Raw genomic sequence first — 26,410 nt, 5'->3', positions numbered from 1 at the left:
GAGATAACCATTTACTTTTTCTCCTTTAACCTGTTAATGATTTACATTAGTAGATTTTCTAATGTTAAACCAAGTTTGCATTCCTAGGATAAATCCAACTTGGCATGTTGGACAATGCTTTTTATACTTTGCTGGATTCCATTTGCTAATACGATGTTTAGGGTTTTTGCATCTATGTTGATGGCTGAGATTGGCCTATAATTTTTCCTTTTTCATGTGTTTTTTCTTCTTTTGTTATGGAGGTCATTCACGTTTCATATAATGAGTTTCATAAAATTATCTTTTTCTATCATCAGGAAATATTTGTGTAAGATTCCCACACTCTGTTCTTTGAATGTTTGGTACAGCTTATCTGTTCAACCACCTGCAGATTCTATTTCTTTCAATGTCATTGCAATATACACTACTATCTATAAAATAGATAACTAATGAGAACCTACTGTATAGCACAGGGAACTCTATTCAATGCTCTGCGGTGACCTAAATGGGAAGGAAGTCCAAAAAAGAGTGGATTTATGTATACACATAATGCATTCACTTTGCTGTACAGCAGAAGCTAACACAACCTTGTAAAGCAACTGTACTCCAATAAAAAAAATAAATTAAAAAAAGTCATTGCACTAATTCAAGTTCTTGGTGCCATTTTGGCATTTAAAAATTACCTGTGGGCTTCCCTGGTGGCGCAGTGGTTGAGAGTCCGCCTGCCGATGCAGGGGACACGGGTTCGTGCCCTGGTCTGGGAAGATCCCACATGCTGCGGAGCGGCTGGGCCCGTGACCATGGCCGCTGAGCCTGCGCGTCTGGAGCCTGTGCTCCGCAACGGGAGAGGCCACAACGGTGAGAGGCCCGCGTAACCCCCCCCAAAAAAAAAAAAAATTACCTGTGATGTCACCTCAATTTTCATCTAAATTTCATCTAAGTTTTCAAAAAATTCATAGACATAAAGTTGTTTATAATATTCTCTTGTTTTCTTTTTATTCTCTGCTACGTCTCTACTTTGTCCTTGTTTACATTCCTAACATATTCTTTGTTTCACCTCTTTTTCTTTTTGATCAGTTTTGCCTCAAATCTATCAACATTATTTGTCTTTTTAAACTTCCAGCTTTGGCTCTGTTCATCCACAATTATGTCCACTGTTCACAATTTATCTATCCATTCACCTGTTGCTGGGCACTGATGGACACACAAAAAAATACGTTTTTGTGTATTAGAAATAAAGCTTCTATGAACATTAATATATCAGGTCTTTGTGTGAACACGTGCTTTTATTTCTCTTCCGTAAACACCTACGACTGAAATGGCTAGATTGTATGGCAGGTATATAAGTAACCTTATAGAATTCTAGTACTATCATTGCTTGTGTTACATAGAGTGTAGTGTTTAAGACTTCTCGGATTCAAGTCCTAACTTCTTCATTTACCGTGGGATCTTCTCAGTGCCCGAGTCTCCCCCACAGAACTGGAATGATTAGAACAGAACCAGTGGTTGTAAAGATTGAAGGAGTTCATCCTTGTAAAGCCCGAAGAACCTGTCCCACGTTAAATGCTAGAGGGATGTTAGCTATTGTTTCTGCTTATGTACTGCTATTTGGAATGAACGGGCACGTGTACTTAGTGTTCAGTCATCCTCATTTCCTATTTGTTGATTATTTGCATAACCAGAGCCACCTATGCTCTTGTTAACTCATTAGCAATGAAGATGATTTTTTTAAAAAACAATTGAGCTATTTGTGTTTTGTATAAGTAGCATGGCAGGCAACCACTGTTCCCTTACCTGGGCATTTCCTGTTGTTAGATATTATTGTTCTTGTGTGGTTAATGTTATACTGAAAGCCTGTGAAAAGGATATAAGAGCTAGAAGGCAAGCTCCCTGAGGGCAGGGACCAAATCAGTCTGGTCCTATATCTCCTATACCTGGTCTGGGCCTCACACGTGGCAGAGACTCAATAATTATGGATTAAGTGAACATGCAGATGAAGGAAGGGCAAGAACTTTGTCAGAACCATTGCCCTGGGTTTCCACCGGGAGAGAAAGGTGATCCGTTGTGCCTGTTAAAGTGATCTGTATCCGTCAGCAGCAGAAGGATGAGGTCTTCCCCTGGGCCCAGAATGAGCTCTCAGTGACTGGAGGTCCTGGAGGCAACAGAGCCAGTGCACTCGTTTCTGCTTGTTGAAGAGAACAAGATGGGAAATGAGAAAGCACCCATGATGTAGACACAGGCAGGGGCTGAGAGGCAAGCGGGCCAGGCAAGGAGCCAGGACATTTTTACCGGCTCTTGGGGACCACAACTCAAGTAGTTTTTGAAGGATCTAAGACTTCCGTTTTGGAGACTTGTCTGTTTGAAAGCTGTTTGTCTCTTTCTGAAATTACTTCCTCGTTGCTCATCCTTAGTTTAACTGGGCCAAGTACTGAGGAGAAGCATGCAAGCAGCCCCGGGGAGCTGACCTTTGGAAGGAGTCTGTGCGGTCGGGGGCCGTGAGAGAAGGTGACAGGGAAGCCCTCTCCCCACCTGGAGAGCCTCTTTCCAGAACTAGTCTCCACCAGATCCTCATGTCGTGCTGAGTTCTAACCACGAAGTCTCTTCCCTTATGATTCTCTCCCACCAGAAAATACCCACAGGGCAGACTTCTGCTTTGGGCCATAAGAGAGTCCTTACCAGAATCATCCTCCTTCTGTCATAACTAGAAAATTGTCCAAAATACTTGACAAAATATTTTCAGACTTTGGACTACAGGTAGCATAAGTCTTTGCTCCTTGAGAAAAAGATAGCAAGTGAGGTGAGCCTCCCCTGGCCTAGGTTCCCTGCTGACTGCGGCCAAGTGGCAAACTCGCGGAGGTGAGGAGGATTGAAGATTGGGTAGGCCAAGGTGGCTGGAATTTGCAGGGCACAGTATCCGAGAGTACAGAGCTACGCAGAGAAATTTCCAGAAAGGTGTATAGGGTTCCCTCGAGTTGTCCGCTGAATACCAATCTGTGTGAACCCCAGGAGGCCAGCTAGAACAACTTCTGAGGAAGGCATCATTACCAGAGCTCATACAGAGCTGGGAATCGTTCAAGTTCCCTCCAGCCGGGGTGGGAGGATGACCTGGGGGACTGGGGGTCCTCCCAGAAAGCTCCTTAGCCTATTCTAACTGGGGGCTGAGCTGGTGGAGAGGATTCGATAACAAAGCTCCAGTCAGTCAGAACCCATCTCGGCTCCCAGAAGCGAAAGGTGGAGGAGAAGGAGAGGAAAAGGAAGGGAAAGATGTTCCACGGAGGGTTGAAGGGAGAGCGCTTCTAATATGGAGGGTTGAAGGGAGAGCGCTTCTAAGAAGAGAAAGACAAGTGATTCACACAGCTGACATCTTACAGAAATGTTAGAGTAACTGTCAGAACACAATGTAGCTGAAGAAACCACGGTGCCTACGGTGGAGAACGGCGTAACTCCTTTCCATAATTCAAACCCACTACAGTGGTTGGCTTGACCACAACACGCGAAGGCGCCAAAGGTCAGTTCTCAGGTATCTGAGACCAGGGAAAAGCAGTGCCTTGTAGACATTAGAGTGGAGAAGAAGGGCCACCGCCCTTCTCCATGGGACTGAATATAGAACGGGAACCACAGTGATTTGGGGGTGGGTATCACTGGACTTTTTAGAGAAAACCAGGATGCCTCCTTTGTGCATTTCCAGAAAGTCCACTTTTCTCTGTTGACTTCCTTTGGCAAACTTTTATGGCCTACAGGAAGCTTGGGCCATTAGGTTTTCCCACAGGTGCAGCTATGAGTTTGTGGCCAGGACTAGGCGGTGACCTGGGCCATCCCCACACTCTCCCCGGGTCCTGTGCCTGGGAGTTCATACCTCTCACTGGGTGACGAGGCCCAGTGACGTCACAGACCTTGTACCAACTCCGGACGGTCTTCTTATCTGTGAATGGAACTCCAGATGAGAGCACATCCCCAAGTAAGAACTCTGGAGAAGTGAGGAAATAGGTGTTCTTTCCTTTAATGACTATGAAAGCAATTCTCTTACAAGCTGGGCCATGATTATTGTTCTGCTGCTTGGGACCCTTTCCTTAGGTTACCGAATAGGGCTTAAGACACCATGTGCCACCATGTTCTTGGTCTAGACTGTGGTTACTGACCTCTGGAAGTATTAAGACAGCTTCTCATAAGCCACCCATTCCACCAATTCCCGCTGAAAAATTATCAGACGATCCAATTTTCACCCGTCCTCCCCACGCTCACCGGGTTTTCATGAGAAAGAATATGAGGGGAAGCTTGTTAGCAACATGTTTTTAGCTTTATTGAAATTCTTTCTTATAAAAGGTCTGATGTATTTTAGGCCTGGCCTAATTTCCTTTAGTCCCTGAAATACAGGTCCATGGTTATTTTATTTCCATGTCCTCTTAAGTAGGAATGTAAACTAGTAGACTTTTATTTTAAGGTTCAGACACTTATCACTGTCGTTTTTCTTTGATGTAAAGCAAGACTTGTATTTTCCCGAATGAAAAGACCAAGTAAGAAAGTTATGTGGGTCTGCGTTGGTAGGATAACTGGATTCTTTGCCAGAACGGACTTGGGAATTTACATCGTTCAACGTGACATCTTTCCACCTTGAGTATTTTCTTTTTTAATGCAAAATTTGTGGTGTGCTGAGCTATTTATAGTAAAGAGTGCTGTGTTCATATATGCATACATATATTGGCTCTGGGAAAAGATGCATGAGTACATGCGTGTTATGTAAACATAGCAATTAGTCAGAAGGAGAGTCTCTGATTGTTGGGACATTAATGAATAACAAGCATATGGTTCGCAAAGAACAACCAATAGCACATATTGGTTCAGTTGTCAGCCAGGAACTTTGCTGGTCTTACACCCAGAGGGTCCCAGCTGTCACCTTCCCCAGGCAAGCAGTGCTCACCAGATAGGACAGGCGATTGTGTATCTGAGGCCTGACTGAGTTTGTGTCTCCCTCAAGGGAGGAGGGTCTGCCCTCACTTGCTACCATGTAGGTCCCCAGGCCTAGAACACATATATGGCCCAGTCTGACCTCCTCCTCGTGTCAAAAGCAGAATATGATCTCCCCATCACTAGGAAAGGGGTGCAGATTGAGGACTTGCAAAGGCCCATGGCCTCTTCTTCCCCCAGAGATTGTAGGGAATCCTCATTTCCTTTCAATCTTTTTTTTTCTTTTAATATTTATTTATTTGGTTGCAGTGGGTCTCAGTTGAGGCAGGCGGGCTCCTTAGTTGAGGCTCGCGGCCTCCTTAGTTGCGGCTCGCCGGCTCCTTAGTGGCGGCACGTGGGCTCCTTAGTTGCGGCATGCATGTGGGATCTAGTTCCCTGACCAGGGATCGAACCCGGGCCCCCTGCATTGGGAGCACGGAGTCTTAACCACTGCGCCACCAGGGAAGTCCCCTCCTTTCACTCTTACAGGCTCCATCAGGACATGTGTTCTCCTGACCACAGGGTGACACCCAAAGAGGCCTGGAAGGTTCCATACCATCACCTCCAAAGAGCTCCGAGACACAGGCGACATAGCTTCAACCCTGACTGCCAGATAACTGAGGGCTGATCTTGGTTTAACCCAGACAGCCCCCATGTCCCCCTCCAAATCAGCTTTCCTCCTGTGTAGATGGGTGCCCTGGGAGCCAGTCCTGTCTGACCTTGAACTCACACCCTGTGGGGTTTGGAGTATGTAACCTTCTAGTCACACCCGTCCTGCACCCAAGCTTCTTGCTCGAGCCTGGCCAAGACACAGGAAAGTTCAGGTAGCAACAGTGGTCTCAGTCATTCTCGATCTGACTGATAGGTCAGGTGAAGGGGTCAGTTGAATGCTACCTGGCGGTGACGTGGTACCCACACTAACGTGACTTATAGGAATGCTGCAAAGTGATAAACGAATTTAGCACCCAAGATACTATGTAACAGCACGCGTGGCAGTCACTCAATAAATGTTCCTTTCACTCCTCTTCTCTGAATCCAGACTGGTTCCTGCAGGAGACTCGCATTTCCCTCTGGCTCCTACAGCTGGCCTCTCCTCTATGTCAGTTCCCCCAACTAACAAACGCTGTGCAGAGGCAGAGTAAAGGGGGAAAATGAATCACTCAGTATTGTCTCTGGCTGGTCAAAACTCTTGGCCTGAGGTTTGGGAATAATCTGCAGACTAAACGATCTGGGATGCCTCCCTCCCATCTTCACGGATGCATTTGTGGCCAACATTTATCTGTAACTCACAGACCACAGAGAGCATGGATACGGAGGCCTGATGCATGGTGTTTTAGAAGACTTGGCAAAACGGCGATCCAGTTGACCGGGGCTCCATGCAGGAACCCTGGTGGAAGGGAGAGACAGGCAGTAGATCCCAGAGTTGTGCTTTGGAAAAGATGTCCAAGGAGAGGAGGATGACAGGCCACCATGGGTCCTGGGATGGGAATCCGGGGGTCTGGGGGTGCTGGGCAGGGAGGCATGGGTCAGGGGAGCCCCGAGCGATGCCCCCACCCCAGGAATGCAGGAAGGAGGCTTGGCAGCTGGGTCCGGACCTTGGGCTGTGCCCACTGTCAGTGTCTCTTGCATGTCACTCCAGCATCCTCAGCGTGTCCGCAGTTTGTCACCCCCCATTTGGAGAAGCTGCAGCGGAAGATGCTCTCCTCCGTGCCCTTGCAGGCGACATCATCCATCCAAATCCTCCCTGTGCCTGTGGAGACAAGTCAACACGATTTCTTAGCGGAGATGCAGGAGGGCAGAACAGACAGGAACACTGCTGTCTGTCCTTGACCCGGCTGTCCCAAGCTCTGCTGTCAGTTCTCAAATCTAGTGGTTCCCATCTGCCTTCTCCATTCCACCAAGACCAAATACTTCTTTTCTAGCTCAGTTTCTTGAGGGCAGAATAAGAATAATTGACAGTGGAGACGGTGGTATTTACTGAGTAGCCCCTAGGTGTCAGCATCTTACACATACGACCTTCATCCATTTTCACCATGGTGCTGTGAGATAGCCATGAATAAACCCTTTTCCTAGATGGGAAAACTGAGGTTCAGATGGCAACTGGTGCAAGGTTGCTCAGCTTGTAAGTGGCAGAGTCTGAACTCAAGCCCAAGTCTTGCTGCCTCCCAGGCCATGCTTTATACGAGACACTTCATAGCTTTTGAGATACGGTATCTTGCGGCATTTGTTGATGAATATTCAGACGGGGCCTAATCAGAAGGACAATGTTAGACAGACGCTGGGTTGGACAGATCCAGTGCCCCATAAGTATCTCAAGTATGCCAGTACCAACATTACCTTCAATCTTTTGAAATTTAAAGCAGACGGTCTCTTTCTATGAGCTCAAAACATTGGTACTCGGAATGACAGGGGATCCCAGAATTTAACATTATAACCAGACATCTGTGTAATGACAGGCAGAAGCATCCCTAACCACAAGTAATTAGGTCAAGTTCCCAAAATACAAGGTCCCTACGACAATGTAGCTGAGTTTTGCCTGTCTGTTAACTCAGCTTTTAAGGGGACCAACCTACTGGTCTGAAGATGCCCATGCAGGGGAGCCTTTAGCTGGCTTTCCCAAGATTGTACCTGAGTCTCAAGAGACATAAACTTGGCACTGAGGTCCCTTACTGAATGTCAAGGGAATAGGGCAGCTGGGTGAGGCTCCAAGGGAATGGAGAGGGCTCGTCTGGGGTCAGAGGGGTCAGTGGAGAGGGGAGAAGTCACCTAGAGCCCCGCTGATGAACGGGCAGGGCCATCACCCATGGTTCAGGTGGGCTCTCTGGGCTGATGGCCAAGGAAGGTCTCCAATGGCGGGAGCTCACTTGGGAGCCCTCTGGAAGGATGCCTGAGCTTTAGGAAGCAGTAGCTTAGAGCTTCCCTGCACAAAGCGTGGTCCCGGACCAGTGGCATCAGCATGCCCCAGAGCTTGTCAAAACTGCAGAACCTCAGGCTCCACCCAACACCTACTGAATCCAAATCTACCTTTGAAGCAAGTGGTTCTGCATTGAAGTGTGAGAAGCAGAAATAGGTACAGCAGAAATAGGGCTTTACAATAAGTAGAATAAATCTCAGTTCAAGTCTCATTCCCATCTAGGAAGACCATTTCAGTTGTAAAACTGGGAAGGGATTCCCGAGATATGAGACTTTTCGTGCTAGAGCTGGGTAGGTTCTGGGTAAACCGGGATGGCTGGTCACTCCAGCACCCTGACTTGTTAGGTCTCTGAGCCGGAACCAAAAATCATGGGGTCAAAGGTCATAAACTGGGTTCCAACATTACTGACTGTGTCAACCTGGGCAAGTTCAACGAGGTAACATGTATTCCTGTATTTTGTTTCTTGTGTTTTTTGGGCCACACTGCATGGCATGTGGGATCTGAGTTCCCCAACCAGGGATGGAACCTGCACCCCCTGCATTGGAAGGGCGGGGTCTTAACCACTGGACCACTGGGGACGTCCCAAGAGAATATTTTTCTTATTTTTGGCCACACCATATGGCTTGTGGGATCTTAGTTCCCCGACCAGGGATTGAACCCGGGCCCTCGGCAGTGAGAGCACAGAGTCCTAACCCCCGGACCACCAGGGAATCCCCAGTCCCTGTATTTTAAAGGGCTTTCAGATGCACCAAAACCCTATACAAAAGGTAGCTCAGGGATTAGTACTGTCCCCTGACCCTACCCCCGTTTTCTCCCTGTCCCGACTCTCAGCAGCCAGACAACCTCTCCTTTTAGAGGAATTGTCAGGACTAATTCTTAAAACCCTTAAAACTGTCACTCACCCTTGGATTGCGTGGGAAACCCCTTTACAAAGAGCATCAAGGGAGCACCTAAACCATTTTGCTGCCCACGAAATCGACCGCATGAACTAAGTGGTTTGGACATATTTTTTATGCCGAGATGTTCAGCATCTGTTGTCATGGGAATAGCAAGCAGTGAATTCAGGAACAGAGCTGGGAGGAGAGGCCTCCTTCTGCTGTCTCTTTGGATGTTATTTCTTCATCAGAGCCTCTTCCCTAGCCGGATACAGCGTGCCTCTTACACAATAAGCCCTCTGAAGCCGAGCAAAAATTCTCAGATTAAATGTCTCCTGGAAAACACATCAGTTTACAAATTACCCTTCCTTGGGCTACAGGCCCAAGAGCTCTGTGGGATTAGTCACATCCAAAACAAATAAAGGAGCAAATGAAGGAGACCGACAAATACAGAACAGGCCCCAAGGTTACGAGCCCAAACGCATACACAGGATCACAAGACCCCAAACTCTAGCTGGTGTTTGGCTAGGGAGCTCTGGCTAACATCCAGTCACGGAAGAGCTAATAAAATGAGAAAAGCGTTGTTAACTCAGCAGCAGTGAGTATCTACGGTTCCTGGGACATCGCTGAAGGGCCTATGAACCCGAAGACCGTTTCTGCTCCTTGCCATGTCAGAGGAGCTAGCGCTGTCATGACTCCAGGTACCAATCATCCTTTTAGCTTTAGAGCTGACGCCTGATACTCAACGTGTGGCCCAAGGACCAGGAGATCAGTATCACCTGGGAGGTTGTTAGCAACACAGAGTCTCGGGCCCACCCGGACCCGAATCAGAGTCTGCATCTTAACAAGATCTCCTAGATCCAGGCATGCATTCAGGTCTGAAAAGCCCTGCCTAGATTAGGTCTGCTCCTCCGCAGGCTTTCTGGGAGCTCCATAAGATGCCCCATCAGGTAAGCGGGAAAGGGGCTACTCTGCTCCTCACTGTACAGTCAGAAAAATTAAACAACAGGGTGAGGTTTTTACCTTGAGGGGGAAAAACTGGGACGAGAGGCCAGGTCTTCTGACACTTAGAGCTGTTGGAAGGTGATATTGTTGGCATGCGTAAGTGGAGATTTTATTCTATCCTTATTCATTCATTCATTCAACAAGTATTTTTTTGTTTTGTTTTGTTTTTTGCGGTACGCGGGCCTCTCACTGTTGTGGCCTCTCCCGTTGCGGAGCACAGGCTCCGGACGCGCAGGCTCAGTGGCCATGGCTCACGGGCCCAGCAGCTCCGCGGCATGTGGGATCCTCCCAGACTGGGGCATGAACCTGCGTCCCCTGCACTGGCAGGCGGACTCTCAACCACTGCGCCACCAGGGAAGCCCCAACAAGTATTTAAGAGTCTACTCCATGCTCAGCACTATTCTTGGTGTAGGGATTACATCAATGAACAAAAAATGATTAAAGAAAAACACTGTCGGTGGGAATGTAAACGGGTGTAGCCACTGGGGAGAACAGTATGGAGGTTTCTCAAAAAACTAAAAATAGAACTACCATATGACCCAGCAATCCCACTGATTGAAACCAAAAACCAAAAACACTAATTTGAAAGATACACGCACCCCAATGTTCATAGCAGCACTATTTATAATTGCCAAGATACGGAAGCAACCTAAGTGTGCATCACAGATGGATAGATTAAGAAGCTGTGGTATATATATACAATGGAATACTACTCAGCTATAAAAAAGAATGAAATGTTGCCATTTGCGGTAACACTGATGAACTTGGAGGGCATTATTCTAAGTGAAATAAGTCAGACAGAGACAGACAAACACTGTATTATATCACTTATAAGTGGAATCTAAAAACTACAGCAAACTAGTGAATATAACGAAAAAGAAGCAGACTCACAGCTATAGAGAACAAATTAGTCGTTACCAGTGGGAGGGGAGGGGCAATACAGGGGTGGGGAACAGGGAGGTGCAAACTATTGGCTGTAAGATAAGCTGAAGGAGGTATTACTGGGTTGGCCAAAAAGTTCGTTCGGTTAGTGAAACCGTTGTTCAATAAAGTCCTTCGTGAACATGAAAAATGTCTTTCATTTTTACTTAAAACTGAACGAAGTTTTTGGCCAGCCCAATATATAACATGGGGAGTAGAGCCAATACTTGGTTATAACTGTAAAGGGAAAGCAACCTTTCAAAATTGTATAAAAACAAAACAAAAAAATCTCTGCTTCATGGGACAAACATTTGAGCTGCTGCATGTTTGAGTAATATTAATAGAAGGAATTGAGGTAGGAAGTAGATGGGCCCCTGGCCTGGACAGCTGGTGTTTGTCAAGGGCAGTAAAATTGAAGCTTTGTTCTTCCCCAGACACTCCAAGGACAAAGTTAGTGGCAAAAACTGAGCTCTGCTGAAGTAAAGAGATAAGATGACTACTCCTGAGGTTAAGAAAAACTCCCTGACTGCACAGGCACATTAAGACTCCTTGGGGGGGTCAAAAAGGAGGGGGTGCCACCCCATAATAAGTGATGCCAAGACCCCCATCGGCCTCTGCAGTGGGATCCATCTTAGCAAAAAGTTAGCACGCATGTTGGGGAGAGTCCTGGGACAGGTCAGGCGTGGAGTAAGAAACAAGAAATTGGCCAAAGGTAAACAAAGACCCGGAAGGTCTGTCCTAAATAAATGATTTAGATCACCTCTTTACTGCGCTCATTAGAAGACGCCTACACCCTTTCTCTCCAGGTGTGTATTTCTGCCTTGCTTCAGTCTCTGACAAACAAACCGTTTCTCTGTGTGCTCTCCCACTTGTTGTGCTGTGTCTCTAATAATAAACTTTGTACGTGCTTTTAGTTTTTGCCTCCTTGAAACATTCTGGCTTTCAAATGGGGGCAAGAGCCAGGGCCACTTAGCTTCTAGCCTCTGGCCCCTGGTGGTCCAGCGGCTAGGATTCCTGGTTTTCATCCAGGCTACCCAGGTTCAGTTCCTAGGCAGGGAACTAAGATCCTGCTTCAAGCCACCACTCACTGCTGTCTCTCTGAGATCAGAATGAGTTACACTGATTCCTACAGGCTGCCATCTGAGCCTCACACAGGGACAGGCAGGATGGCTAGCAAACAGATATTTAAGAGGTAGGAAAACTAAGGCTCCAGAAAGGTTAAGTGACCTGTCCCACGACTGTTAAAGGAATGAGATCATGACCCAGGCCACTGACGTCCTGCCAGTCCAGTCCCCGTTCCTTATAGAACCACATACACGGCACACAGCACAGATCACTAAACCAGGAGGCTGCAAACCCAATTTGACCTGCTGCCTGCTTTTGTAAATAAAGTTTTATTGGAACACAGAGCCTCCCTGCCCCCAGTCTGATTACATTTTGTCTGTAGTTGCTTTTATGCTACAACTACAGAGCTGAGTAGTTGTGAGAGCGACCATCTGGCCCAGAAGCCCAAAATATTTACTCCCTGGCCCTTTAATGTTTGCTGACCCTTGCACTAAGCCACCTCCCAGTATTTGAATTTTATTTTAGAAAAAAAGGGCAAAACAATGCTAATCATATAATTAAAAGAGAACACTCCCAATTCTGTCCACCCACTCCCACCTACAAATCTGTATGCATTTGTACCCCTCCTCAGCTCCTTTTGTCTGTCTCAAAGAAAGATTTTCTTGGCGGGCTCAGGACTAATTTCCCAGCAGTGCTACGGTGGTCTCACGCCCTCCATCTCCTCCTGGACCCTTGCTCCAGCCATCACCCTCCATCTTCCTGATCTGCACTCATTCCCTCTCCAACAGCTCTTGGACCCATTTAAAATTAAAAAAAAAAAAAATCTCCGAGTCATTCTCATTTGGGTCTTTCCTTGCTTTTTTCCCAGGGAAACTGATAATTCAATTATTGAGCCCCGTCCAGGAAAACTTTTATGGTGCCAGACCACAGAGAGCACTGCCAGGGTGCGGCAGTTCCTTCTATGGCTCTGGGGAGGACGCAGGTTTGGCAGGCATAGAAGTTCCTTCCTTCCTTCTTCCCTCGCCCCCTCCTCCTGCCCCTCCTTCCTCCCTCCCACATTTATCCAGTACCTATCACGTCCCAGGCACAGTCCTGGGTTTCGGAGCTCTGGCCTCAAGGTGTTCCCACATACCCCAGCGATCAGGAGCATGTGAGAGGTACGCGCAGAAGATGCCACGGGAGCAGAGGGGGTATCTACATCACGGGCTGGGGTGGAGCGGCAAACTCCCCTCCGGAGGTGATCATTGAGCTGACTTTAAAAGCTGAGGAGGAATTAGCTAGGTGAAGAGGAGGGAAAGGCACTCCGGACCCAAGGAACAGCACGTGAGGGGATACGGAGCCGGGAAACAGCTGTGTGAGCTCAGAGGCTACACGTGGGCGCACGCAGCTGTGTGAGCTCAGAGGCTACACGTGGGCGCATGCGCCGCCAGAGGCGGGAGGTGTGTGAGGACTGGCCCTGGGCACTAAGCTAAGGAAACCAGATTTGATCCTGAGAGCAGGAAAGACCCACTGAGCATCGGGCAGGGGAGTGACAGAGGCAGGAGCGCATTTTAGAAAGATCCCTGGCAGCCAGGAGGGGGACAGGGGGCGGCAGCGTGGGAAGCAGCTCATGGAGGACGCCCCCATCTCCACCCAACAAGCAGCAAATAAATGTGCACCGCAGGGCCTGCACTGTGCTAACTGCTCACCGTATGTGATCTCACTTCGAGTTTGCAATCATCCTGCGAAAGTGGAGGGACTGAAGCCTGGAGAGGTTGAGAAATCTGCTCCAGGTCACCAGCTAGTAAGTGGCACATATGGGACGCTAGGTTGGCTTTGACCCAGAGACTGAGCTCCTAGCCACTGCTCTACCCAGCCCGAGCTCCTACGGCAAGAGCAGGGGGAACAGAGAGGAGGGGACAGAGTCAAGGGACCAGAGACGTTGACACTGGTAGCATCTGTTAAGACTCAGGGACCCAGCAGATAAGGGACACGGGAGTGGGTGAGGGTGCGAGAAGGGACGAGTCTGCAGTCCTGGCTGGCAGGGCAGGAAGCACAGCCGGAAAAGAAACAAGCGTGGATGGAGAGCGGGGCTGGGGGCTTGGGAGACTCCGTGAGGCTGAGGGTGAGCAGACTGGGATTGGGAATCGGGGCACCTGCATGACGCGAGGCTGTGGTCAGAGGGCCCTTGGGACCTGATGCAAACCCCGCCAGCTGCCAGGAGAGGCGGGCTTCCCCTCCCTCTGCCCCCAGCTGCTAGGGCAGCATAGCCCTTCCAACAGTTTAGAATCTGTGAACATGTCTGCCTCCCCCTCTAAACTGCATGTGCTGAGGTCAGAGACTAGGTTGACTCAACTCTGTGCCCCGGGTGCTGAGCCTAGTGCCTGCCCATGGCAAGAGCCAGAAGCTGCAGCCGGGCTAGGAGGATGGGTGCCAGGCAAGCCCCATCCCTTCCCCGGCCCCCATTTCCCTGTGTGCACCCATGAGTGACACCTGGCCTGCCTACCTGTCCAGGTCTCGAATATCACGTGACCTAAGTTATTGGATGATGATGGGAAAGTACGGTGCAAATTTGATGCTGATGTGGAAGCGAGCCTGGCTTCCCACTGACTGGTTTAAAGACTTGAGTGGTGGGAATTCCCTAGCAGTCCAGTGGTTAGGACTCGGCACTTTCGCTGCCGTGGACCCGGGTTCGATCCCTGGTCGGGGAACTAAGATCCCACAAGCCGTGCAATGCGGCCAAAAAAAAAAAAAAACAACCCGGCGGCAATTGTAGAGCTTCCCTTCACACCATACAATACAAAAATCAAGGCAGGATGAAAGAGTCTTAGGCTAACCCTGCCCATGACATTCAAATGACCTAATGTGGTTTCATTAAAAGAGTTTATGATTTTTCCCCTCCAAAGGTTTACTTCCACTTATTAGGGAGAAGCCCTCACTGGAGCCAAAAAAGGAAAACGAGGACCGTTCCCACTGTTTCTGTTCCTCATGCAAACAGAAATGGCAGTTTTCCTTGAAGAAAACGGGCTGAGACCCAGCACAGAGCTTTAGATGGGAGGGAAGCGCTCTCCCCCGAGTGGGCTGCCCTCCGTGGAGCTGGACCCTTTGAACTCCCCACGCGCTGGCCTTGAAGTCGAGAGGCCAGGACGCTGGGGTCAATGTCTCCGCCAGCTGTCACAACACATTTCACAGGAGTCACTTCAGTGAGTGTGATTGTCTTGTCTGCTCGGACTGGGTGGCTTCTAAGCAACACACAATTATTTCTCACTGTTCTGGGGGCTGCAAGTCCAAGACCAGGTGCCTGCGTGTTCCGGTTCTAGGCGAGGGCCCTCTTCCGGCTTGTAGGCTACTGTACGTCCTCACGGAAGCAGGAGGGAGCTCTCTGAGGTCCCTTTTATAAGGGCACCAGTCCCATTATGAGGGCTCTGCTCGTGACCTGATCACCCCCCAAAGGCCCCACCTTCTGATACCATCACATCGGGGCTGAGGATTCCAACCTATGTATCTGGGGGGGCGGGCGACACAAACATTCAGTCTGCAACAGTGACTGAGGTCTAAGGGACAAGATTCTGAGCCAGGATTGTGGCACTCCAAAGTGGGCGCGAGAAGGAAGGCAGCCGTGGGGAGCGGAGAGTTCCGTGGCCAGTTGGGATGTGACCCGGCTCTATGTCCCCATCTGAAAAGGATGCCCCTCCTCTCACCACGAGGCCCTTTACCGTTTAGCACAGTGGGCTGGGCCCCCATGGTCTCAGGTAAGACAGCAAACGCTCCGTGACACAAGTAGCCTCCATAGCGGGGCCAGCGGTCCCTCCACAGGTCACCAGGGGACCTGGCAACTGAGTGTGAGTGGGTCAGTCCAAATCCCTCCCCACACCTGCCAGAACGCAGGTCCTCGTGACAGCTGAGCAGAAGTATTGCACGTTCCAGGGGCCCAAGCTGGAAGGCACATCACAGAGTCTGTAAGGCCCTTTAAGTTAGAGCTGGGACACCAAGATGCAGGGTGGAGGGGCAACGAGATCACACAGTCGGGCGCAGCACATTATTATACAGGTGCAGGGAGCACTGTCTTCAAGCAGGTGGGACCATTGTCTTAGTTGTGAGTCAACACAGGTTTCTCTGAGTTCGAGGTCCGATGAAGGGCAAAGCATTTGTGACGGTGAGTAGTTATGTCTGAGTGTGCATGTGTGGTGTTCTGTGTGTGTAGCTGAATTGTTATGGGCTGAATTGTGTCCCCCCCAAAATTCCTATGTGGAAGTCCTAACCCCCAGGACCTCAGAATGTGCTTGTCTTTGGACCCAGGGCCTTTAAACAGGTGATTAAGGATAAATGAGGTCATTAGAGGGGCCCTAATCCAATATGTCTGGTGTCCTTCTAAGAGGAAGAGACACAGACCCACACAGAGGGATGACCATGTGAGGACACAGGGGGAAGGTGTCCCTGCACAAGCCAAGGAGAGAGGCCTCAGGAGAAACCAGACCTGCCAACACCTTGACCTTGGACTTCTAGCCTCTAGAACTGTGAGAAAATAAATGTCTGCAGTTTAAGTCCTATAGTCTGTGGTATTTGTTACAGCAGCTGAGCAGACTAATACAGAGAACTAGCCTGAGGGGAAGACACAGTGCTGTGGATAGAGACTGGAGCTGGGGTAGAGCCAACCTCTTTGCAATCGGAAAGGGACAGATGGTTCAAATCAGCCGTCTGCCCAGGAAGGGTCTGCACCTCTCCCTCAAACTCTCCTGTACCGTCTAAGCCTGTCAAAGGAAAGCAACCAAAATGGTGAAGACTGCCAAAATCTTTTCCCCTGAGGATGAGATGAAGTGTTTGGAGATCCTCATCTGAAGAAGAAAAGACTCAAAGAGGAGCAGGGACAGCCAGCAGAGTGGATAAGAGAACGGACTCCCGGCTACCTGCTTGGGTCTGAACCTGGGCTCTGCCATTTGCTAGCTGTGTGACCTTGGACAAGTTATCTAGCCTCTCTGTGCCACCGTTTCTGCATATGGAATATAGGGATGATAGCTGTACCTGCTTCCTAGTGTGGTAAGGATTACGTGAGTGAATATTTTTAACATGTTTAGAACCGAGCCTGGCACACAGACAGTGCTATCTAAGCACTAAATAGTAACAAAAATGTAATCGGGACAAGTGGGCATGGGATTAGATAAGAGCCCTGAGATGCAGGGCTGAAAACGGGGGCCAGTAGGAGACCAGAAAAGCAAGGGAGTCAATTCAAGGGAAGGAAGAATGTTCGAATAAGCAGAACTGTCTGAAGACAGACCAGCTCGCTTGGGGGCCGTGAGCATCCCGTGGTCATGGTGGGAAGGATCCAGGCAGAGCCCGGCTGACACTGGCAGGACCTCTGTCAAGGGGATGCTGGACAGGAGGGCAGGCCTAGGCCTCCGGGACCCTCGCCCCACGTTCTCCTCCTCCGGGTGCCCTACCTTGTCCGAACTGAGCCGTCCGGTGCACGTCCTCGGCGTTGGGGAAGCCCAGCATGCGGCACACCACGTCTCCGTCCTTCTTGTCCCAGCCGTCATCGCACACGGTACCCCAGCGCCGCTCATGGTACACCTCCACGCGGCCCTGGTGTGGGCCCGAGCCATTCACCAGCCGGACCATCAGGGCCTCCATGCCACCTGCCGGGAGCAGCGCAGGGTCACGGGTCACTACCCGAGCTGGACATAGTGGGGCCCCGCCTGGGGACCCCCCCCCGACTCCCCGCCACCACCCGGCATAGGAGAGGGGAGCTGGGGCTACAGCTGAGGTGGAGCCGGCAACCAGAAGAAACCGTGGTGTCACCCCTGCCCGTTATCACCCCTGCCCGTCTTCTCTCCACCTTTTTTTTTAAATAGACTTTATATTTTTTTAATAGTAAAATTGAGAAGGAGGTACAAATATTTCCCATAAACCTCCTATCCCCCCACCCCCCCATGCACAGCCCCCTTTGCCACTATCAACACCTCCACCATGGCGGTAATCTGTGAACCCACAATGACACGGCACGATCACCCAGAGTCAACAGTTTACACTAGGGTTCACTCTTGGTGTTGTCCATTCTGTGCTTTGGGCAAATGTCTAATGACATGTCTCCATCATTACAGTGTCCTACAGGGCGGTTTCACTGCCCTAAAAATCCCCTGTGTTCCACCTGTTCACCTGCCACCCCACCTCCGAACCCCTGGCAACCACTGATCTTTCTCCTGTCTCCATAGTTTTGCCCTTCCCAGAATGTCATATACTTGGAATCATACGGTATGTAGTCTTTGCAGATTGGCCTCTTTCACTTAGTCATATGCATTTAAGGTTCCTCCGTGTCTTTCATTGGCTTGATAGCGCCGTTTCTTTCTATAGCACTGAATAATATTCCATTGTCTGGATGTACCACAGTTTAGTTATCCACTCACCCACTGAAGGACCTCTTGGAAGGAATTATGAATAAAGCTGTCACAAACATTCCTGTGTAGACATAAGTTTTCAACTCATTTGGGTAAATACCAAGGAGCGGAATTGTTGGATTCCTCTCTACCTTTTGACACCTGGTGACCAGCAGTCAGGTCTGCCGGAGCGGATGGTGAAGGGGAACAGAGGAAATCAAGGGATGGTCAAGGCTTTGTGAACAGGTGGCCCTGCTGTGTGCTTTAGTAGGTGCAGAGGTCCCCCTGTGTCTCAGCACAGGGCTGAGACACTGTGCTGAGTGTTGTGTTGTCTCTGTGCTGTCATCTGTGTCCACCTCCCCACTAGGCTGTCAGCACGAAAGTGTTTGAAGCCAGACAGACCTGGGTGTGAATTCTGGCTCTGTCCCTTACTACCTGTTAAGTGGGGGACAGCAATTCATCAAATCTTAAAAGCCACTGTTGTGTAAGGCCCATCACTATTTTCCATGCTACTAAGAAGGAAGAAGCTTTGCCAGTTACAGTGGCAGGCTGTACGTATTGCTACAGGCTTCCAGATTTCAGAGATGTTAAAATATGTGTCACAGAATCAGTGAAATACAGCAATAGGTGTAAAGAGCTTAGAACGGCGCCTGGCACATACAAGACCCTTCTTTCTACCTGAACGACCTTAAGAAAGTGTTCTAGACTCTCTGAGGGCATTGCCCCACTGTGACATGGGGACAACGCATAGGGCTGTTTTGCAGACTAAGTGAAATGACCTGTGTTAAGGCTCTAAGCACGGTGCCTGGAACGTAGTAGGAAATAAGCAAGTCCTAGTTTGCAACCCCCGATCCCCATCTCTGATGGCTGAAGCCCTGTCACGTTCATCTATGAACTCTGTTCAGCACAGAGCTTGGCTGCAGGAAATGTACAGTAAACGTCTGCTACATGGATGAAAGAGTGAAGATTCATTCTTTTGCATTACAAAGCAAGGCGTTACTTCTCCAAGGGGAGCAGCTGAAAAAAGCCTTTGGATCATCTCAAAGCCAGGGTTTGGCTGGAGAGTTACAGCGTCAGGGAGATACACACCGTTAGTGCCAGAGCTGGGATGGCAGCTTGGGTCTACCGATGTGTCATCTAAGGTCCTTTCGCCAACCTGTCCGCCATGCCATGAGTTGGGGTGGGGGGCAGGTATCTTCGCCCCTCAGGGACCTGAGCTTGACAAGATATTGGAGTGTTGCCACTTTTGCAGCCAGAAGCCGTCTGGACATGTGGGGTGGAGACGGGTACAACTGTGCTGTGACACAGGGACAGGTGTGTGATACGATGCAGGAAAACCCTTCCACGAACTGCCAGTGAAAATAGCAAACCTGGACTTCCCTGGTGGCGCAGTGGTTAAGAATCCGCCTGCCAATGCAGGGGACGTGGGTTCAATCCCTGGTCCAGGAAGATCCCAATGGCAGGAGCTACAGAGCCTGTGCTCTAGAGCCCATGAGCCACGACTACCGAATCTGCATGCCACAACTACTGAAGCCCGCGTGCCTAGAGCCCGTGCTGCGCAACAAAGACAAGCCACCGCAATGAGAAGCCCGTGCACCGCAATGAAGAGTAGCCCCCGCTCGCTGCAACTAGAGAAAGCCTGCGCGCAGCAACGAAGACCCAACGCAGCCAAAAATAAATAGATTAATTAATTTTTAAAAGCCCTTATCTTAAAAAAAAAAAAAGAAAGAAAATAGCAAACCCAGTCAAGTTCTGCTCCCAATAAGTACTGCACCCTTGGACTATGTTTTTGTCTTTCTTTTCTTGACCGGCTGGGCTAGGGAATTCCCTCTTCTAATGACTATGACTTGGCAAAGACCTTTTTTTTAAAAAAAAATAAATTTATTTATTTATTTTTGGCTGTGTTGGGTCTTCGTTGCTGCATGCGGGCTTTCTCTAGTTGCAGTGAGCAGGGGCTTCTCTTGTTGCAGCGCACGGGCTCTAGGCGCCCGGGCTTCAGTAATTGTGGCTTGTGGGCTCTAGAGCACAGGCTCAGGAGTTGTGGCATACGAGCTTAGTTGCTCTGCAGCATGTGGGACTTTCTCGGACCAGGGCTCGAACCCGTGTCCCCTGCATTGGCAGGTGGATTCTTAACCACTGCACCACTAGGGAAGTCCTGGCAAAGACCTTTATAGGATCCTGGAGGAAGTGGCAGAATTGATAAACCCCGTATCTGTGTCACATGGGAAAGGAGAGGAATTAGAACTGGCTGCGTGTCTGTTTTGAGTTGCCCAGGCTAGGAAAACCCCAGAATATTCTGCACAGGGGGACCACAGAAGTCCCCAGGAGACCACACCCCTCCCAAGATGCTGCAAGAGTACGGTGTGATGGCATGGAAAGGCTCCTGGAAAAGTTTAATTCCATTTTCTATGCCTCCTTCATCCCTGACTATTCTCCCCACATGGGTTTGCATCCTTCATCCCTGACTAGTCTCCCCACGTGGGTTTACAAGCTCCAGCCCGGTTATCAGAAAAGGCTGAGGATAAGCAAGAGAGTGTAGGAATCCTGGAGACACAAAACACAGAGAGAAGCAGGATGCAGAGGCCAGGTCTGAGACAGGCACGCTCCCCCTGGGAGCAGTCATGACAAGCTAACCTGGAGCCAGCAGCAGCAAAGGAGGCCTGGCCCCGGGACAGGGGTTGGCCCTGGTGGGTTAGCCGAGGCTGAGATGTCAGCCTTGATTTCTCCCAGGCCCGCCTCACCTCTGTCACCACACTGTCACGGTGGCAGTGGGCCACGCCAGGCCAGGAGGCCTCCAACAGCAGCCCCCGTGTGGGGTCATCAGTAGAGGGAGAAGGGGCAGGAGGATGCTGTGTGTCCCAGAGCAGGCCAAGCAGAGTTCAGGGAAAATAACAGGAAGAGGCTGGGTGGAGTGTGGGCAAACAGGGCTGATGTTCAGAGCTTCCCCCTTAATGTCTCCACTCTGGCCAGCCTGAACTCACTCTGTTCACTTCTTTGTTTTGCCAAAAAAGTGATCATCTATTAGGGGCTTTGTCCTGTTCTAGGAGCTATGGATACATCCATGAACAAAGTCTCTGCCCTTGTGGACTGATATTGTAGTGGGAGAGACTAGCGATAAAGCTAGGAAACAAATAAAAATATAACTATGGCCACATAGTGATGCACAGATGGGAACAGAAGCACAGGAAGGGAATGGAACGTGGAGGGGGCGCCATCTTGGACGGGTAGACAAGGAAGGGAATGGATCGTGGGGGGGCACCATCTTGGATGGGGAGACAAGGAAGGGAATGGATCATGGCGGGGGGCACCATCCTGGACGGGGAGACAAGGAAGGCCTTGAGTGTTGACCTGAATGAGCAGAGGGAGAACATGGACCTCCCCCCACCCCCCATCTCAGAAAAACCCATGTCTGTACTCTGGCCTAAGATTTTCATGTCCTTTAAATCTCAGCTTGAATGTCACATCTCTCAGAAAGCCTTCTGTGGTTCCCCCATACCTGGCTACAGCCCCTTCTGTGGACATACTTATCACTCCATGTAATAATTTCCTGTTTACTCTTTTGGGACACTGTAAGCATTCTGAAGACAGGTCATGTGGCCTGATACAGTGCCTGGTATATCAAGACGCCCAAGCTGGGCGAAACGAAGGCATGCACGAATGAATGCACTCGGATAGTATATACCCCAGTGGGCAAGTCCTGTCCAGTGGACACAGCTCCCCAGAGCCAACGGCTTTGGTGGGAGCCTGAGGAGAGACAGCATCAGGGCTACCAGTGTTTCCAACACCCTCTTTATTACAGCACAGCCCCTTCTACTCAGTCCCCTCACTGATGGCTTCTTTCGGTGGGACGGTCCTGGATCCTGGACCCAGAATTCAAGTTATTGGTGCAATGACCGTACATTCCAAATGAGAAAATAAGGCTGTGGTCTGTCATGAGATTATAGTGAGTGCTGAGGGAAATCTGGAGAGCGCCACTTGGATGCTGAAATATTAGAATTCCCAGGAGGCTTCAGTGTATATGCAAGTGGCAAAAGAATATTTGGAAACAGATCAACTTCCAAAAATTGGAAACATATGGTAACCATAATTACGGGACACAGCGTCAGTCCTGGTCTATGCCCCATGCTCCCGACACATCAAGCAAGGTCATGGCCCCCATCAGTCCTGTGGCTACGTGTGCCCCCCACGCCCCGCACACCCAGACCCCAGGGTTGGCTCATCAAGCACTGGAGTCTGTTCCTTTTCACTTGTTCCCAGGTTCCCCCCGATCCAGGGCTTCTCCCTGGATGGAGGCTGAGCACAGTTCCCTGCCCACGGGATCGGCAGATGCTGCATGCCCCGAAGAATCAATGAGGCACATCTTGGTCTAGCTCCATCTTACAGAACATGGCACGAAGCTGTAATTTTGAAATCCTTTCTTCCCCTTAACAAAAGCCCATCCCTGTGGATACCTTCCTTAGGAAATCCGTGGCTGAGAGCTGACCTGATTATGATGCAAACTGCCCCAATTCAGGGAATCAGACAGTTTAAGGGGCTGTCCTAGGAACAGAATCTCTAGCCTGCTTTGCCCTGGAAAGCTACAGGGGGGCCTGGAGGCAGCCTTTCCCAGGCTGAGCCATAATGCCACCTCCTGGAATGCACTTGCGGAATCACCCAGTGATGGCAACACTGACCCCGTCTCCAGCGGAGGAGAATGTCATGACTTGCTAAGAGGTTTGGGTTTCTGCGGGCAGAGGGTGTAAACTTCGCTTTTTCCCAGCAGTTTCTGCCCTAGAGCAAAGCTTTCCCACCAAGCAACCAACCACCTATGGGAAACGCTCTTACCCCACAGCTGTGTCAGCCCGACATAATCAGATGCGGTGTCTGGGAGGCTGCCTCAGCCTGATACGTGCCCCCCACCCCCTTACACTTCTTGTAAGTCCAGGGAGCTTATTCCGTAGACACCCACCCAGAGTGCTCCCCAGGGAGCGTGTGGGTCTATTTGGGGTCAAGAAGATGCCTCTCTTTGCACAGGACAGTAGAGGAAGATGGAAGGCAGGGGTTTTGACTGTACAAAGCCCAGGCACTCCTAGGCCAGTAGTCAGAGGGGATGGCCCAGGTGGGGGGCAGGGGACCTTAGGCTGTCACAACTGCATGTGACTTCCCCTAATAGCTGCCCTTGACCGACAGGCCTCTTTACTTTCTTCTTCACCTCCCAGCTCGGTGAGCCCTGGGAAATCCTTCCCGAGCAAAATGTGGACCCACAACTCCACAGAACCCAGTCCGCCAAGCGAAGCTCATGTGGATATCTGAGTTTGATTCGTAAAGGGAACCCCCTGAGTGAAGAGAATATCAAACTCTTTCTCTTGTTATGGGGTCCCTACTCTGCAGACTGGAATCTACCTGGACACGTGCCTACGGTCTGTAAGTGGAGAAGACAGTAGCGACCGCCAGGCTGGCCCACACCCTGCTCTCTGCAGGAAGAGCCCTGCCCGCGTTCCATCTCTGGTCTGGGAGACCCAAGCTGAAGGGAAACACCAAACGCTGTTCCCCACCGAACACCTGGAGGATAAGCGGAGGGTTTCCTGACTTGATAGCTTGTCCCAAGTCCTAGCCCACTAAGTCCTGGGCACGAGTTCTTCCTCATACCTCCTATAGCAGGGATTCCCCGATGTTCTTTTTTCCCTGCTGCCCCAGATTTGGGGTCAGAGGTTCTCCCTTTTTATACAGAGAAGCAGAGAGGAGGCCCTTCCACCAAAGCCTCGACGAGCAGCATCACTGTAACTAACAGAGAAGGAAGCTGATGCGTGGAACTCAGGGCAGGAGACTGGTCCTTTCCAGCTGGGTAGCCTCCTTGCTCTCTCCCAGATCAGAGGGTTCAGTCACCTCACCAACAGGTTTCCCAGAGCATCAGTGGCTCTAATCCCTGCTCGGAGCTTCCTGCCTAGCTGCAGGGCCAGACCCCAGAAGCCACCTCCTCATTCCCTGACCTGCTCTGCTGACCCTGCCCATTACCCAGGCCACTCCTGGGACCGACCATGAGACCCTCATCCACCCTCCTGCAGCAGGATCGCAGGTCTGCTCCAGTCCTGACCCGGCCCCTCAGTAAAGAGGGTGGGGCTGAGGCACAGAAGAGGTCAGATGGTGGAGAAGAACAAGACATTGTGTCTGGGTGAAGGAGCTTTGCATTTTCTGGAGATATCTCTAGCAACAACTTCCTCACGCGCAGTTGTAGGCTACAGATGTCACCATCATTTGGTGCGTGGAGTTACTTTTAGGTAATCGTCACACAGTCTTTAGGCTTTTCTTTTTCCTTTTTTGCTGCACCACGTGGCATGCGGGATCTTAGTAGTTCCCTGACCAGGGATTGAACCCATGCCCACTGCAGTGGAAGCACAGAGTCTTAATCACTGGACCGCCAGGGAAGTCCCTGGGCTTTTCTAACCATCACAAATGATGGAGAAGCCTAGAATTTCCCAGCTGGCAGAGACTTGGAGACCATCATAACCCAAACTCTTCATGTGATACACAAGGGAACAGAGGCCCAGAGAGGTGCTGTGTTTGCCTAAGGTCATCCCACAGTCAGCAGTAGAAGAGCTGGGACTGAACTTGAGACTTCACATTAGAACCAGTTCTCCATCCATATCTTCCTTTCTCTCCAAGTCCTTCATTCTTTTTTTTTTTTTGGCCACGTTGCGTGGCTTGTGGGATCTTAGTTCCCTGACCAGAGATTGAACCTGGGCCACAGCAGTGAAAGCACCAAGTCCTAACCACTGGACTACCAGAGAATTCCCTGAGTCCTTCATTCTTCATGGGACCTCTGGGCTGGGGTCCACTAAGTCGGCTTCACGACTTTGATGCAAGATGTCTTTGGATGGAGGAGTCCCCTTACAAACAAATGACTTTAACCCTTGAATAGTAATACTTCTACCCTAAATGCACAGAAACAATTTGGCTTCTCCTAAGTCTTCTGGGAGTTCCAAGATGGCAGGAATACCCTTGTGAAGCACAGCTACTGCTGAGTTTGTAGATGAAAATGAAGATGTCGCTGTTTCCAGCTGGGGAAAGGATAAACCTGTCTTAGCTTTCGAGAGAAGTGATAACATTCCATTGACATCCAATGTGATTGTACTTCCTGTGCACAGACGTGGGGGACTGAATCTGCATTACCTTTGTTAATTCTCTATACAACGTATGTATTTCTTTTTTCAGTTACTCATTTACTTATCCATCCAGACGCACTTATGGAATCCCTACGATATTCCAGAATTGTACTAGGTGCTGAGGATGCAAGGACAGATAAGTATTGTCTACCCTTGAGGCACTCCAGTGAACTAACAGCCTAAAATGGATAAAACCACAGAATGTCAGAGCTGGTAGAGACCTCAGGGACTTCCCAGTCCAAACCCCTCATCTAGAGATGAGGAAACTGATGTTCAGAGCTGGGATGCCAGACCCCTCTCTTTCTAGACCACTGCTCCTTCACTGGCATTGGCATTTTCAGTGCCCTCAATACTTAACATGATGCTTGGCCGGCTGAAAAAGCTAAGTCAATGTTTGATGACTAGGTGGGATGAAGGGCAGATGGGTGGATGGATACGTGACTTTGTCAGGGGATCCGATCAGAATCCCCAGCTGAGTACCACATGGTTCCTGTATCTCTCTGGTTCTAGGTGCCTGGCTGTTCAGAATGGGTGCGGTGTCTACCCACTGAGCCCACCACACCAGAATGAAGACCGTGACGGGGGGCCCTGACCCCGGGTTGTATCTATTTGTGCTGCTTTTCTGTAGATCATTCTAGACTCCCTGTTACTGGTTGATTTCTAAACATGGATTGACCCAGTCATGGGGACACAGAGGGTTGGAACCTGCTTCTTCTCTGGACACAAAAATGCTACAAGGCAATTCCAAACTGCCCCTGCTAAGTGCCACCAGAGGGGATCTGGGGTGGGCAGTGTGGGGTAGGCGGGAGGGCGGTGAGCCAGGAGGAGGGCACTGGCAGGGGCCAGGCAGGGCACGCTGCCAGCGTTCTTCTTAAGCCTTAGAGGCACTAGGACACTCTCTTTTCCTCCTTTCTTCACCTGTCACACTCACTTCCCAGGGTGCTTGGGGGGATCAGTGACAAAGACCCTCTCCTTGACCAAACCCACAGTTTCTAACAGCTCCAAGCTGCATCCCTAGGATGACCCTAGCCCCCCCTTAAAGTGCCTGCCTGAGAACCCTCAAGGCTGCTAAAGGAATTTACTGTTTGTTCCAGCCACCATCTGAAGTCAGCGCCCTGTCTCCCAGCCTCTGTGGGAGGGGAGGGGCTTAACTTGAATCAGTCCCAGTTAGCAACCCAGATGGGTTTCTCAGGGACCAACCCCCTCCTGCTTTTA

At 50.0% G+C, this 26,410-nt stretch overlaps 1 protein-coding gene across 4 annotated transcripts in view; it reads right to left on the bottom strand.

Annotated features, from left to right (window-relative positions):
• Positions 1–4,235: 4,235 nt before the first annotated feature.
• The window catches only part of SCARA5 (scavenger receptor class A member 5), a 118,656-nt gene continuing 96,481 nt past the window's right edge, over positions 4,236–26,410 (bottom strand). For 2 of the 4 annotated variants that reach the window (XM_073805788.1, XM_004317511.4), the window contains exons 8-9: positions 17,121–17,315; positions 4,236–6,673 (exon numbers count right to left, since the gene is read on the bottom strand). In XM_073805788.1, the coding sequence (XP_073661889.1) occupies positions 6,537–6,673; positions 17,121–17,315 (332 nt within the window). In that variant the 3' untranslated portion in view covers positions 4,236–6,536. Of the gene's footprint in view, positions 6,674–17,120; positions 17,316–17,600; positions 19,351–26,410 lie in introns of those variants that run through there. The other 2 variants (XM_073805789.1, XM_073805791.1) reach the window with 2 other exon arrangements.

Source organism: Tursiops truncatus, chromosome 6, assembly GCF_011762595.2.
Source record: "Tursiops truncatus isolate mTurTru1 chromosome 6, mTurTru1.mat.Y, whole genome shotgun sequence".
In the NCBI taxonomy this organism is placed as follows: Eukaryota; Metazoa; Chordata; class Mammalia; order Artiodactyla; family Delphinidae; genus Tursiops; species Tursiops truncatus.
The sequence above is the reverse complement of the archived record's forward strand: the minus strand, read 5'-3'. Positions and strand labels throughout refer to the sequence as shown.